Source organism: Pygocentrus nattereri, chromosome 17, assembly GCF_015220715.1.
Source record: "Pygocentrus nattereri isolate fPygNat1 chromosome 17, fPygNat1.pri, whole genome shotgun sequence".
NCBI lineage: Eukaryota > Metazoa > Chordata > Actinopteri > Characiformes > Serrasalmidae > Pygocentrus > Pygocentrus nattereri.
Genome location: NC_051227.1, coordinates 5850874 through 5865466, shown reverse-complemented (window position 1 = coordinate 5865466; position 14593 = coordinate 5850874). Strand labels below are relative to the sequence as shown.

Below are 14593 nucleotides of genomic sequence, written 5' to 3'. Positions count from 1 at the left end.
CCTTGTGCTTCCACTCACTGGCCACTTTATTGGAAACACCCATTTTGTGCTTCCACTCACTGGCCACTTTATTAGAAACACCCACCTTGTGCTTCCACTCACTGGCCACTTTATTAGAAACACCCACCTTGTGCTTCCACTCACTGGCCACTTTATTAGAAACACCCACCTTGTGCTTCCACTCACTGGCCACTTTATTGGAAACACCCACCTTGTGCTTCCACTCACTGGCCACTTTATTAGAAACACCCACCTTGTGCTTCCACTCACTGGCCACTTTATTAGAAACACCCACCTATTGCTTCCACTCACTGGCCACTTTATTGGAAACACCCACCTTGTGCTTCCACTCACTGGCCACTTTATTAGAAACACCCACCTTGTGCTTCCACTCACTGGCCACTTTATTAGAAACACCCACCTATTGCTTCCACTCACTGGCCACTTTATTAGAAACACTCACCTTGTGCTTCCACTAACTGGCCACTTTATTAGAAACACCCACCTTGTACTTCCACTCACTGGCCACTTTATTAGAAACACCCACCTATTGCTTCCACTCACTGGCCACTTTATTAGAAACACCCACCTTGTACTTCCACTCACTGGCCACTTTATTAGAAACACCCACCTTGTACTTCCACCCACCTTGTGCTTCCACTCACTGGCCACTTTATTAGAAACACCCACCTTGTACTTCCACTCACTGGCCACTTTATTAGAAACACCCACCTTGTACTTCCACCCACCTTGTGCTTCCACTCACTGGCCACTTTATTAGAAACACCCACCTTGTACTTCCACTCACTGGCCACTTTATTAGAAACACCCACCTTGTACTTCCACCCACCTTGTGCTTCCACTCACTGGCCACTTTATTAGAAACACCCACCTTGTGCTTCCACTCACTGGCCACTTTATTGGAAACACCCACCTTGTGCTTCCACTCACTGGCCACTTTATTGGAAACACCCACCTTGTACTTCCACTCACTGGCCACTTTATTGGAAACACCCACCTTGTGCTTCCACTCACTGGCCACTTTATTAGAAACACCCACCTTGTGCTTCCACTCACTGGCTACTTTATTAGAAACACCCACCTATTGCTTCCACTCACTGGCCACTTTATTAGAAACACTCACCTTGTGCTTCCACTAACTGGCCACTTTATTAGAAACACCCACCTTGTACTTCCACTCACTGGCCACTTTATTAGAAACACCCACCTATTGCTTCCACTCACTGGCCACTTTATTAGAAACACCCACCTTGTACTTCCACTCACTGGCCACTTTATTAGAAACACCCACCTTGTACTTCCACCCACCTTGTGCTTCCACTCACTGGCCACTTTATTAGAAACACCCACCTTGTACTTCCACTCACTGGCCACTTTATTAGAAACACCCACCTTGTACTTCCACCCACCTTGTGCTTCCACTCACTGGCCACTTTATTAGAAACACCCACCTTGTGCTTCCACTCACTGGCCACTTTATTGGAAACACCCACCTTGTGCTTCCACTCACTGGCCACTTTATTGGAAACACCCACCTTGTACTTCCACTCACTGGCCACTTTATTGGAAACACCCACCTTGTGCTTCCACTCACTGTCCACTTTATTAGAAACACCCACCTTGTGCTTTCACTCACTGGCCACTTTATTGGAAACACCCATTTTGTGCTTCCACTCACTGGCCACTTTATTAGAAACACCCACCTTGTGCTTCCACTCACTGGCCACTTTATTAGAAACACCCACCTTGTGCTTCCACTCACTGGCCACTTTATTGGAAACACCCACCTTGTGCTTCCACTCACTGGCCACTTTATTAGAAACACCCACCTTGTGCTTCCACTCACTGGCCACTTTATTAGAAACACCCACCTTGTGCTTCCACTAACTGGCCACTTTATTAGAAACACCTTGTGCTTCCACTAACTGGCCACTTTATTAGAAACACCTTGTGCTTCCACTCACTGGCCACTTTATTAGAAACACCTTGTGCTTCCACTCACTGGCCACTTTATTAGAAACACCCACCTTGTGCTTCCACTAACTGGCCACTTTATTAGAAACACCCACCTTGTACTTCCACTAACTGGCCACTTCATCGAAAACATCCATCTTGTGCTTCCACGCAGTGGCCTCTTTATTAGAAACACCCATCTTCTCGATCCACTCACAGGCCACTATATTGGAAACCCCCATCTTGTACTTACCGGCACTGGCCACTATATTGGAAACACCCACCTTGTGCTTCCACTTACTGGCCACTTTATCGGAAACACCCATCTTTTATTTTCACTGGCTTGCCAAAAGGTGTAGCCCAACCATGTAAGTGGGTATTTTGCAACCATAGAAACGGAAGTAGCATAATCATGATAAAAAATGGATGTAATGCACTGATGGAAACGGTGTCCACTGTAATAATGGAAGTGTCACAGGCGTAACACAACCATGGAAATATGTCTAGTGTACCGGTGGAAATGTGTTTATCAATCAAAACGGATGTAAAGTTACCATGGAAACTGATCTAAATGATTCTTATAAATAAACGTATATAAACGCGAATACATACTTACATAAATCCTCTTATTAACGTGTCCAGATTTGTGACTGGCACTGTTTTACACGCACCGGGGCCTCAACTGAAACCAACTGAGCACAGATTAATATAATTAAGCCCAGCATTAAGATTCCAGATTAAGATATGAAATGCATTTAAACTATTAGCGTGATCCTGTCACCAGAATGCAGACACATGGAGGGCTATTTTTGGTTCCTGAAGATTTACATAAATCTATAATTTGCACAAATAAATAAATAAACAAACAAACAAACAGGTTATTTAAAAAAGTCTTCAAACAGTTATTAAATACTTTCGAGAGAGTTGTATCAGATGTAAATGACCACAGATCTGCATAAATGTGTCAGAGTCATAGATTAATTTATTAATAATGTGTGTGTTTTGTCAGAGCACAGTTACAGTACATTCAAAGTTTTCCCACGGTGCAATACTCAGCACTTTAGAGTTGGTCAAATATGGATTTACACCCATATAAGGAATCCCTGGTCTGAGCTGTTTTTCTCTATGGAAAAAATGAATGGGGTTTTCGGAAAAAACTGCTAATGTTAAATACGAGGCTTCCTATTCGTCAGCGTCTTGTTCCACCTTAAATGGTCCAGCAATGACATTCTGGTCCCTTTGTGTGAATTTTCCTGTTCCACCTTCTACTATAACACTTCTGTTCAGGCGTCTGAGCTGTTATAATAATAACTGCTGCACTATTTAAGGTGGACTGGGCAAATTTGTACAAGAAGCGCCTGAATGTAACTGTTGGACCATTTAAGGTGGAGTGAAATTTCACATAAGAGGCGCCAACATGTAACTGCTGTACTATTTAATGTGGAACAGAAAAGTCTGAACAAGAAACACCAAAATGAAACTGCTGCTCCATTTAAGGTGGAATGGGAAAATAATAATACTAATACTGAATAAGAAGCCAACTTCAGCTTCATGGAGAGCTGACAGGCCTGAAAAGGGATGAGGAGGCTGCTCGATTTCTGCTTGACCGGTGGGCAACATTAACTCATTTCTGCTGTTTCACAGAACCAACAAGTCAGTATTGTTCTGTCCTGTTTGCTACTTTTTGTGAAAGCTAATCTCAACCTGTTAGCTTCATAGCAATGACAGTTTGCTAAACCACAACTGCTAACGTTAGCTACATTACTCACTGTGTGGTTGTTCACTCTAACATTACATCATCGTATTTGCAAAGGGTTTTATGGCCTAGCCAGTCCAGCGTTGTTCGCCTCAGCAATGCAGGTACATGGATTTGAGGGGGCGGAGCTTCAGAAGGAGTTGCTGTTCAATTGATGTTCAGTTGCTGTTGCTGAGTTCAAATATCAACAAATGTTCTCCAGAATCGGGAGAAACGGCCAATGAGGAGACAATCTGAAGAACAAAGATCGAGAAAGAAGTTCATAGATCAGGTGAGGATGAAGAGCCCGCGTTAACATCGGTGAGGAGTTTAAACGATGGAGAGACTCCCGAGAGATGATGAGGCTTAAATGCACCTTTAATTATGAGACTGGATGAATCTTTGTGGTTATTTTGAAGAGGTCTGTTTAAAAGTACAACAGTTTTAGCTTAGAAGTAGCAATATTCATATATTCACACTCTTTCACAAACTCATAATTGATTGATGTTCGCTGTAATATTTGGGAACCCCATTCATTTTTCTCATAGATTAAACCGGCTACAGAATGACAAGACTTCAGAGGTCCGCTTAAAACTGACATACGCTGGTCCAAAACAGCTGACTGGCTAAAAGCCATTCCAGCCAGGTTAGGGGGCAGAGTCGCTGGAAGTGTGTAAGGCTGAAGTAAATAACAATAACCCAACCCACATACAACAAAACATGCACACATACAGTTTCCCACAAGGTGGCGACATTGCACATTTACACAACATCGTGTAAAAACCATACACCCTTCATGTAATTCCATTTCCAGTCAAAACAGCCATTAAATACAAACATTTTTCAGGACATTTGAAAGCTGCAGAGAAAATGTGGCTCCTAACAACTACCTGGAAGACCTAGTCGACCCAAGAAGCGCAACCCTCAGACAAACAGCACTCAAAGCTTTCCTCTGAGGCCGAGAAGAAAATCAAGCTGCTTCAGATTTGAAAACATCCACCGGTGTTTCTGTCCATCCTTCCACTGTGAGAAGACCACTCAGCGCTGTGGGTCTGAAAGGATGTGTAGCTCATCAAGAAGAACCTCACTGAGAAAACGAGACGGACACGTCAAACGAAGAAGCTGAACGATTCCAGACCTCAACACCACTGAATGGGTTTGATTACTTCAGAAAATCATCAACCAGCTTCTCAGACTGAGCTTTGGAGGCGTGTCTGCAGATTCTTTGAGGAGCTGAAATCTATTGTATTAAAACTGTGCAGAAAAATGAACTTACAGGCTGTTTTGGCTGGAAATAGGAATAAAGGATGATCACTGAATGTTTATATACAAAATATTAAATCATTCTGGTACAAACAGACATTCTTGCACACAGTATAGGAGCCTCACATACCCATGGACAGTCTTATAGGCCACGCAGTCTTATATCACACACACCCTGGGCCACGGCAGTGTGTGCTGACGGAATGAAAAAGAAAATGAACTATAAAAAAAAAGCCTGAAAGTAACTCTCCCAGAAGCATGATTGCTCTCCACACACACTCTGCGGGAGTGACCGAGTGTGTGTGTGTGTGTGTGAGTGTGTATTAAAGTACTGAAGGATGCAGTGAGCTTGTGTGTGCTTTCATTCACACACACTGTATTATTACTGCTGTATAATTTAAAGTACAATAAATCCTGAAAGAGCTGTGTGTGTGAGAGAACATGAACATAGAGTGTGTGATAATAAATGGGATATTAATATAATAATACTATAAATATTACACATTGAACACCACCGTGCAAAGCTTTGGAATCAGACATCATATTAAATGATCCTCTTTGAATAAAAACTTAGTGTATATCTACAATAAGAACTGTACTATATACATATACATCAATCAGGCATAACATAATGACCACCTCCTCATTTCTACACTCACTGTCCACTTTATCAGCTCCACTTACTGTATAGCTGCACTCTGTAGTTCTACAGTTACAGACTGTAGTCCATCTGTTTCTCTGATACTCTGTTACCCTGTTCTTCAGTGGTCAGGACCCCCACGGACCCTCACAGAGCAGGCACTATTTGGGTGTTGGGTCATTCTCAGCACTGCAGTAGCACTGACGTGGTGGTTGTGTGTTAGTGTGTGTTGCGCTGGTCTGAGTGGATCAGAGTCCTGTGGGCACTAGAGGATGATTAAGCTCATACTGGACAGCAAGAGATGAGCTATCGTCTCTGGCTTCACATCCACAGGGTGGGCCAACAACACAGGAACGTCTAATAGAGTGGACAGTGAGTGGACACAGAGTATAAAAACTCCAGCAGCACTGCTGTGTCTGATCCACTCGTACCAGCACAACAAACACAAACTTCCATTTATCACATGGGATGCTGAACTGACCATCATAAATAGTTTAAAATTACTTTTAAAATGTTAAAAAAAAAATTATATAGAGCGTGTAAAATTCATTTTTGTAAAAATAGAAATAAAAATGTTTTCCATGAAATGTTTAGAAATAGAAATGTTTTCCATATCCTCTTATCAATGGATATTCAGCATTCCGGAATAGATTTGGAATAGAATTCATCAACATAAACAATAATATATAAGATATTATTTAATATACTGTAGCTTTTGTACTACTTGATGTAAAATTAGCTGCTCGGTCAATGAAATTTGTTGAATACGAGGAATTCTGGATTGAATTTCTGTATATTTAATTATAACTTCATTCCAGATTTTTTTTATTATAGCTTCATTCTGAATATTAAATTGAACCTACTTTCACGCTGTACAGTTATTCTATTATCCTTATATGCAATATTATCTAGAACAGTGATTCCAAACTTTTGAACGGTAGTGAACTTCAATACTATTAAGGTATTATACATATAATATTAATTGTGAAGTGAAAATAAGTCTCTACAGAGAACACAAGTCTGCACATTTTAATGGGCATCTACTGTTACTTTGCTGAAATACTGGAGGGAAAAAAAAAAACAGAAATGTGGCTTGTGCAAAAGTTATGGCACCTGTATTTTATGTTTTAGATTTTGCCAATATGCAAAACTCATAAAAAACCCCAGCATATAAAAAGAACATATGCACTAAAATTAGCACAATAAACGGAGATGTGGTCGCTCTAGACTACGTTTACTTATTTTTATTTAGAAAATCAGCAAAACGTGGGATTTAAAGCCCGGAGTGGCAGAATATGAACATGGAGTAGCGAAGACTGCAGCAAGCTTATGTTTATGCATGTATGTGTATAAGAATTGTCCTGGACATTGGTGGCCAGCTGTGGTCATTAAAGGGGCGGGGCAGTAGGTGTGGTCCAGTTTGTGTCGTCATGGAGATGAGCGTGTCCCTGCTCTTCAGGGTAAATAATCTCTCCTACGGTTACGTAAGTTCCGGTGAGGAAGCCGAGAAAACCCAAAATAGCGATGGACAGATCCTTTAGGAGGAGGAATGTGGACGGGCGGACGGAGTGGACCACCAGCTCCACCAGCGGGGGAAAGACCAGCGCCAGGGCGGAGCTACTGACCGCGCCCACCAAGGAGATCACGAGGTCCAGCCGAGGAACCAGAATGGCCACCACACCTGCATAGAGAAAGAGAGAAGAGCCTACTCTCACATGAATGTAAACAGAGGTTTATTGTGTTTGATATTATACATACGTGACATGAGCCACTGAGCACTGGGCTCCATGGTGGAGCTCCACGACAGGCGAAATGTGAAGAGATATTTGTATACCATAAACATTTTGATATTAAAGCAAGATGACGTAGTTATTTATACAAAAATGCAATAAGGTGCCGGCCGAATTTGATTCAGCTGAACTATCACTTTATTACAAATCCATCTCCCAGCATTGTGTTTCTATAATTAGTAGCATCTCTATAGAACTAGATTTCCCGGATGCTGGCGTAAATGCACACTGTATGAATCTTTGGGATAAAGCGCTATACAAATAAAGCTTAACATGATTATAAACAAAATGCCATACAAACCATCTTGCATACATTAGCAACCACCTGGAATAACACAGCAACTGTCCTAAAACACCCCAGCAACCACTGGGAATACCACAGCAACTGTCCAAAAACACCTTAGCAACCACCTGGGATACCAGAGCAACTGTCCTAGAACACCCTAGCAACCACTTGGAATACCACAGCAACTGTCCTAAAACACCCCAGCAACCACTGGGAATACCACAGCAACTGTCCAAAAACACCTTAGCAACCACCTGTGATACCAGAGCAACTGTCCTAGAACACCCTAGCAACCACTTGGAATACCACAGCAACTGTCTTAGATCATCTTAGCAACCTAGAAAACTCATGCTAACTCATTCCTTCTCCTGTTACTAGCAGACACAAATAAACAAACATGAGCTGCTGTTGTTGTTTTCTCTGCCGTTCGCACTGAAACAGTAAAGAAGCAGCAGGTAAACGTGTTTAAATGATCATTGATGTAAAAATGTGATCAGTGTGGAACCTTTAGGGTTTTAAATGTACATAAACTCGATTGTGCCTTAAACTCAGCTCATTAAAAAGTTTCACTCCACATGCAAGAGACTTTCCACCATTTTTCTTTGTTTGCTTGCTATATTTTCTTCTTTCTCGCTCTCAGTTTTCATTCCCTGTTGCAGGAGTCCATTCCGATTGAGTCGTTGACCAGTTCACACTAGATTACACTCCGAGCCGGGTTGATAAAAATGAAACGTTTGATGAACTCCGACTGGTCTGAAATGTGATCAGGAGGAAAGAAATCTGAGTCTGCGCCCCTCAAACATGACTCGGTTCTTTCTCCAACTGTCGACTCCAGCTGACCCAAAATTTGCAAACTAGAGCAGACCAGCTCAGACTCAGTCAGACTGAGGATCGGGGCTACAAACAGGGTACAAATCATTTAGTGTTACCCTGGATTTAAGGACGGCTGGTGAAAGAGGCCTATTGCATCGAAACGTACCTCAGGTTGTATGTGATCCTGCAACCTTAAGCACCATTTCGGCCTCTTTTACGCTTCCTAACAAAAGCTGCGGTGTTGGTGGGGGTGGTTATTTTCCTTGTAAAGAGCAGACTAATGTCCCCACTACATCAAAATGTCTGACCTGAGGGGATTTGGATCCCACAAAGAGACAAATAGACACACACACACACACACACACCCATCCTCCCCTGACCATGAGTCTCTCCCGGAGGCACTCTCAAAATCCATTTGATGACTAAAATCCTCGTTGACAGTGAAGCTTTTCTGATGACTGAGGCTAAAATGATCAAAGCATTGCACAGGAAATAAAAAAAAGTGATGACTAATTCATTTAATGTTTTAGATGACAGAACTAAAATTCCACGGATACAAAACCAGACATTTCCCTGGACAGGCATCACTAACGTTATCTACTATATACCATTTCATGTGATAACTTTGTGACTTTTTTGAGCTTTTACAGGTTGACATCTGGTTCCTATTCTATATGGACAAAAGTACTGAGACACAACTCACTGAATTCAGGTGTTTCATTGTTTCGTTGCCGCAGGTGTATAAAATCAAGCAGCTAGCCATGCAGCCTGGCTCTACACACATTAGTGAAAGAATGTGCCGTTCTTTGCTCCTAGATATTCCATGATCAGCTGTGAGTGGTATTATTGGAAAGTGAAAGCGTTTAGGAACCACAGCTATGAAGTGTCAGACCATGTCAATTTACAGAGCGGGTTGCCGAGCACTGAGGAGCATAGAACATAAAAGTCAAACCTCCTCTGGCCTCAACATCAGCACAAAAACTAAGCACCAGGAGCTTAATGGCATGGTTTCCATGGTCAAACAGCTGCAAGCAAACCTTGGATCACCAAGCTCAATGCCTAATGTCGGACGGAGGGGTGTAAAGCGCCGCCACTGAATTCTCGAGGAGTGAAAACGTTCTCTGGAGTTACGCGGCTCTATCTGTCAGTCTGATGGATGAGTCTGGGTTTAGAGAACGTTACCTGCCTGACTGTAAAGTTTGGTGGAGGAGGGATGATGATATGGGGTTGCTTTACAGGGGTTGGCCTACAACCCTTAGTTCCAGTGAAGGGAAACTTTAATGCTTCAGCACCAAGACATTTTGGACAATTGTACACTTCCAACTTTGTGGGAACAGTTTGACGAAGAACCTTTTCTGTTCCATGACTGAGACCCAGTGACTAAAGCAGCTCCATAAAGTCATGATGGGGCAAGTTGATGTGGAAGAACTTGACTGGCCCTCACAGAACCCTGACATCAACCCCATCACACACCTTTGGGATGAAGAAGAATGGAGACTGTGAGCCAGACCCTCTTGTCCAGCATCAGCATCTGACTTCACAAATGCTCTTCTCGATGAATGGGCAGAAATTCCCAGAGACACTCTCGAACATCTTGTAGAAGCTTCCCAGAAGAGTGGAAGCTGTTGCAGCTGCAAAGGGGGACCAACTCCATATTAATGCCTATAGATTTAGATTGTAATTCATAAAAGCTTCTGTGGGTGTGATGTGTACTTTTGTTCATGTAGTGCATCACCACCACTGAACAATTCTGACTCGTTAAGTTTCTCGAGGATGAAGCAATACATAAATCTGGCTATTCAGCTTCTAGCAGTTTAGCCCCACTCATTTGCTTTTCAAAAGGGCCCCAGCCAATCAGAACACACCTAATTTACATACATCAGTCTTTAAGGTGCAATTTAAGGAGAAAGTGAGGCTGCAAAATGGCCATGTAAAAATGAATAACTTTGAGTGGAATAAATCCACGTTTTAAGTGGACCTCAAGGAAAAAAGTTAATAAAAGAAGTTTAAACAAATATCTCTGTTAAAGGGGAATCTTGAAGGGGAAATGATCAAAGTTTCTACATAATTAAATCATTTTGATGTAAACAGAGCGGTTCAGAGCGGTTTGGTGTGAAACTCTATTCTAGAGAAACTTACCGAGTCAGAGCTGTTCACAGTGGTGGTGATAGGAACCAGACGTCCACCTCTAAAAGCTCCTCATAGAAAGTTCCTACAGTAAATGGTTATGAATTCACTGCCTGATGACTGAGACGCTGTTTTATGACAGTTCTGAGAAGATTTCAGCCTTGAAATCCATTCATGGTGGAGGGATACATAACATGCAGGGCGCTGTGAGGCAAAATAGTCCCCAAAGGAAATGTACTATTTTCCACTATTTTCCATCAACATTCCATATAAACTCAGGAGACTCGTGTAGGTTCTCTGGTGGTTCTGGATGGTAAATAAAATGTCTATATCTTTGCTGTAGTCATGGCGACGTCTGGTTCCCATCACCACCACTGTAAAGAACCCACACCAAATCACTCTGTTTACATCTCTAACACTGAGTTATGGAGGGATTTTGAACTGGGTGGAATTCCCCTTTATTATAACTGCATCTGAATGAACATTCAAGTCATCAGTGCGCTGTGAATGAGGCTCTAGCTGGATGAAGGAAGCTTCGAGATAATACATTCCTAAAATACAGTCTTTTAAAGGCTCTTCTGGAGAAAAGTACCTTTAAAAGCTCAGTCAGATGAGCACATATAAAGATGAACGCACCATTTCACTGGTGAACACTCACATCTTATAATCCGCTTAACGCGCTGTCTGACACTTCCATTGTCAGCAGTTCCTTTCTCCGATCTCACTGATGAGCCAAGACGAGTGTTGGTTTAGTTTAATTCTACTCAGTATTTCAGCGCAACTTTAAAATCAATCACATCTGCCTACAGGCTGTAATGTAGATTTGGCTTTAGTGCGGTTTTCCTTTGAGGGACTTCCCTTATGAAAGTAAACAAGAAAGAAACAGAAGAGTAGAGATAATGAAAAGGCGCTGTAGATGATAAGGTAGACGAAGGAATCACTCATGCATTTGCTGTGGGAACATTAAAGGGAACATGCATTTGATCTTTCTTTGCCTATTTTACGCACTATTTCACCTTTATGTGATCATTCGGTAACCTCTCTAGCTTTGTTATGGGTTATTCTACAGAAACGTCCACTTTTTTTAAAATCTGTCCATAGAAGTCACCGGTCATTGGTGTAACACAAAGGTCACAACAGATACATTTTTAATGAAAAATGCATTTTACAAAACAGCTGCTACGGAGCATCAAATCACATGTCATGGAATATCCAGGGTTGGAACAGCTACTGAAAAATGAGTAGTTAGCCACTTTGTAGTTACTTTCGCAAAATGTGAAGTTAGCTACGATTTAGCTACTTTTCCAGAAAAAAGTAGTGGCTACTTTTAGCTTCTTTTTGAAAAGTAGTGGCTACTTCCAGCTATTTTTTGAAATGTAGTTTCTACTTTTTGAAAAGTCGTGGTTACATTTTACCTACTTTTTGAAAAGTAATGGCTACTTTTTAGCTACTTTTTGAAAAGTAGTGGCTAGTTTTTAGCTACTTTTTTAAATGTAGTGCGCTACTTTTAGAAAAGTAGTGGATTCTTTTCAGTTACTTTTTGAAATGCAGTGGCTACTTTTTAACTTCTTTTTTATAAGTAGTGCACTACCTTTTAGCTTCTTTTTGAAAAGTAGTGGCTACTTGCAGCCATTTTTTGAAATGTAGTTTCTACGTTTTGGAAAGCAGTGTCTACTTTTAGCTACTTTTTCGAACTGTAGTTCCTACTTTTTGAAAAGTAGTGGCTACTGTTTAGCTACTTTTTGAAAAGTTGTGGCTACTTTTTAGCTACTTTTTGAAAAGTTGTGGCTACTTTTTGAAATGTGTCATTCAAAAACTGTATTCTGAATAGCCTCAAATCGGACAAGACTATTCCAACTGAGGTGTTTACATGGACGTATTCTAACCTGATTGAGCTTTTTAGTTGGATTATTAACGCATTATTAGGCTGCATGTAATTGTGGCTACTGATTAGCAAACTGAAGAAGTGTATGATCAAAAAAATTCATATGGAATTGCGAGGGACATTCAAATAGATTTTTCCCACTAGGAGATTTGAAACTTCCCAGTTTGCACCTGGTCATGAATGCAGCACACAGTCACATACTGAAACGAAGTTGCTCTACAGGGACTTCAGCTAATCAGGTTGTTTACGACTCGGATCAGGTGTGTTTACTCGACTGCCTGAACACCTTCATCCATTCAGCTCATTTATTCCACATCAGCGTTCCCATTTACCCTCACTGAGAGCTTTGCCGTCAGCACTGCACTGCAGCTCTGGCTCTTTTGCATTATAACAAAAAATAAAAGTGCAGAAAGTGGGCGGATAAACGCAGGACAGTCCCACACAGGGTGGACTAACAGCTCTGTCCTGCAGACCATTAGAGATGGTTTGAAAGCCAATGTATTATAAAAAGCTAATAATATTATAAAGCCAATAATATATTTAAGAAATTAATTTGTCAATATAATAAGTTACTTTGTCACTTTATTCTTACTTTTTCCCATGTTTTTGAATACTAGTAAAAATAAAATCAGAAACCCAGACCTCCAGCCAAACAGGCTTATTAAGACCCTGCCTACCACTTTTTTCCTGGTATTTAATGGTCATTTTGACTGGAAATTTAATAAAGGAAAGCTGAAAAATAATAATAATAATAATAATTGTAATAAGACTAACAACTTATAAAAAAATACAAATATCTTATAAATGAACACAAAGCACTTAAATTTAAAAAATAAAAAACAAAAAAAAATTGACCTGTCCAATGGTCATTCATCAGAAAAACAGCAACAAACGGAATGTTAAATTTTTTTTACATGGGTAACAGGGTAGGACACAGGTTAAAACGACTTTATTTCAGTCAATAAATTAGCATGAAAAAATAATTATTTTAACATTATGTTGCTTGTAAATGAAGTTAATAACCTTGTAATTTTGGTGTAACTGGAAGATTTCTATGAATATATTTCATCAGTGAAGGGGAACAGCCCAAAATGACCATATTAAAGGTGGATCCAGACACACAAGTTGACGAATATCATGCCATGTTTTTGGAACATTTATCAGGCCAGCACTTCATGACCTGACAACCTGATCTGGAATCTTCTAGAAGAAGCCGGAGCTGCTAATACAGCTGTCTTATGTTCTCTGCTTCTCGCTAAATAAAATGAACCGTAGAGAGGATGAGAAGAGGAGAAGGAGTCAGAGAGAGATGTTTAAAATGCAGCAGATACATGGCGATGGCTGGAGTAACAGCCAGAGACGCTGGCTATCGGAGCGGCACATCGACTCCAAAAAGGAAGCCGGGCCCCGAGTGGCAGCCGCGTTCGAAAGGCGATGGAAAGTTCAGGACTCGTCGGCTCGTGAAGCAGCGCTCGCAGGCTCTGTTTAAAAACCGTGTTGCCTTCAGAAGTTCTCCTCAGAGCGAGCGGCTGTCTTTCAGCTAATAAGCTATGCAGGAACCGTGAGCTAAGAGACCATGAGAGCGCTCCAGTTATCTCCCAGGAATTATCTGGGATACTGATAACAAAGGCACGCTGTGATTTAATTGGAATATTCCCAGACTCGCAGTGAGGAAAGGGCGGATTTTAATCTTTCGCTCCAGACCACGTCTGTGTGTGAGGAGGAGAGGATGTTCTTTTATTGTGATTTGAAAAAAAATACATACATAATTAATTGCATAAACATGTAATTAAAATATGAAATTACAATTTAAGCTGCACTGTGTAAGTTGTGGGGATTTGGCGACCTCTCTGGTGGAAATGTGTAACTGCATGCAACGTGGGAAAGAAGATTTTGTAGCATAAGTGATAAGTGATACTTTTTTGATCCCACAACCAGGGAAATTCCACCTCCGCATTTAACCCATCTGTGAAGTGAAACACCACATACACACTAGTGAACACACACACTAGTGGGCAGTGAGCACACTTGCCCGGAGTGGTGGGCAGCCCTATCCACGGCGCCCGGGGAGCAGTTGGGG

The 14593-nt window shown here is 41.3% G+C and overlaps 1 protein-coding gene across 2 annotated transcripts in view; it reads right to left on the bottom strand.

Moving 5' to 3' along the window:
* Positions 1-5745: 5745 nt before the first annotated feature.
* The window catches only part of slc36a4 (solute carrier family 36 member 4), a 68011-nt gene continuing 59163 nt past the window's right edge, over positions 5746-14593 (bottom strand). For both annotated transcript variants that reach the window (XM_017687500.2, XM_017687501.2), the window contains exon 12: positions 5746-7293. In XM_017687500.2, the coding sequence (XP_017542989.1) occupies positions 7001-7293 (293 nt within the window). In that variant the 3' untranslated portion in view covers positions 5746-7000. The remainder of the gene's footprint in view (positions 7294-14593) is intronic.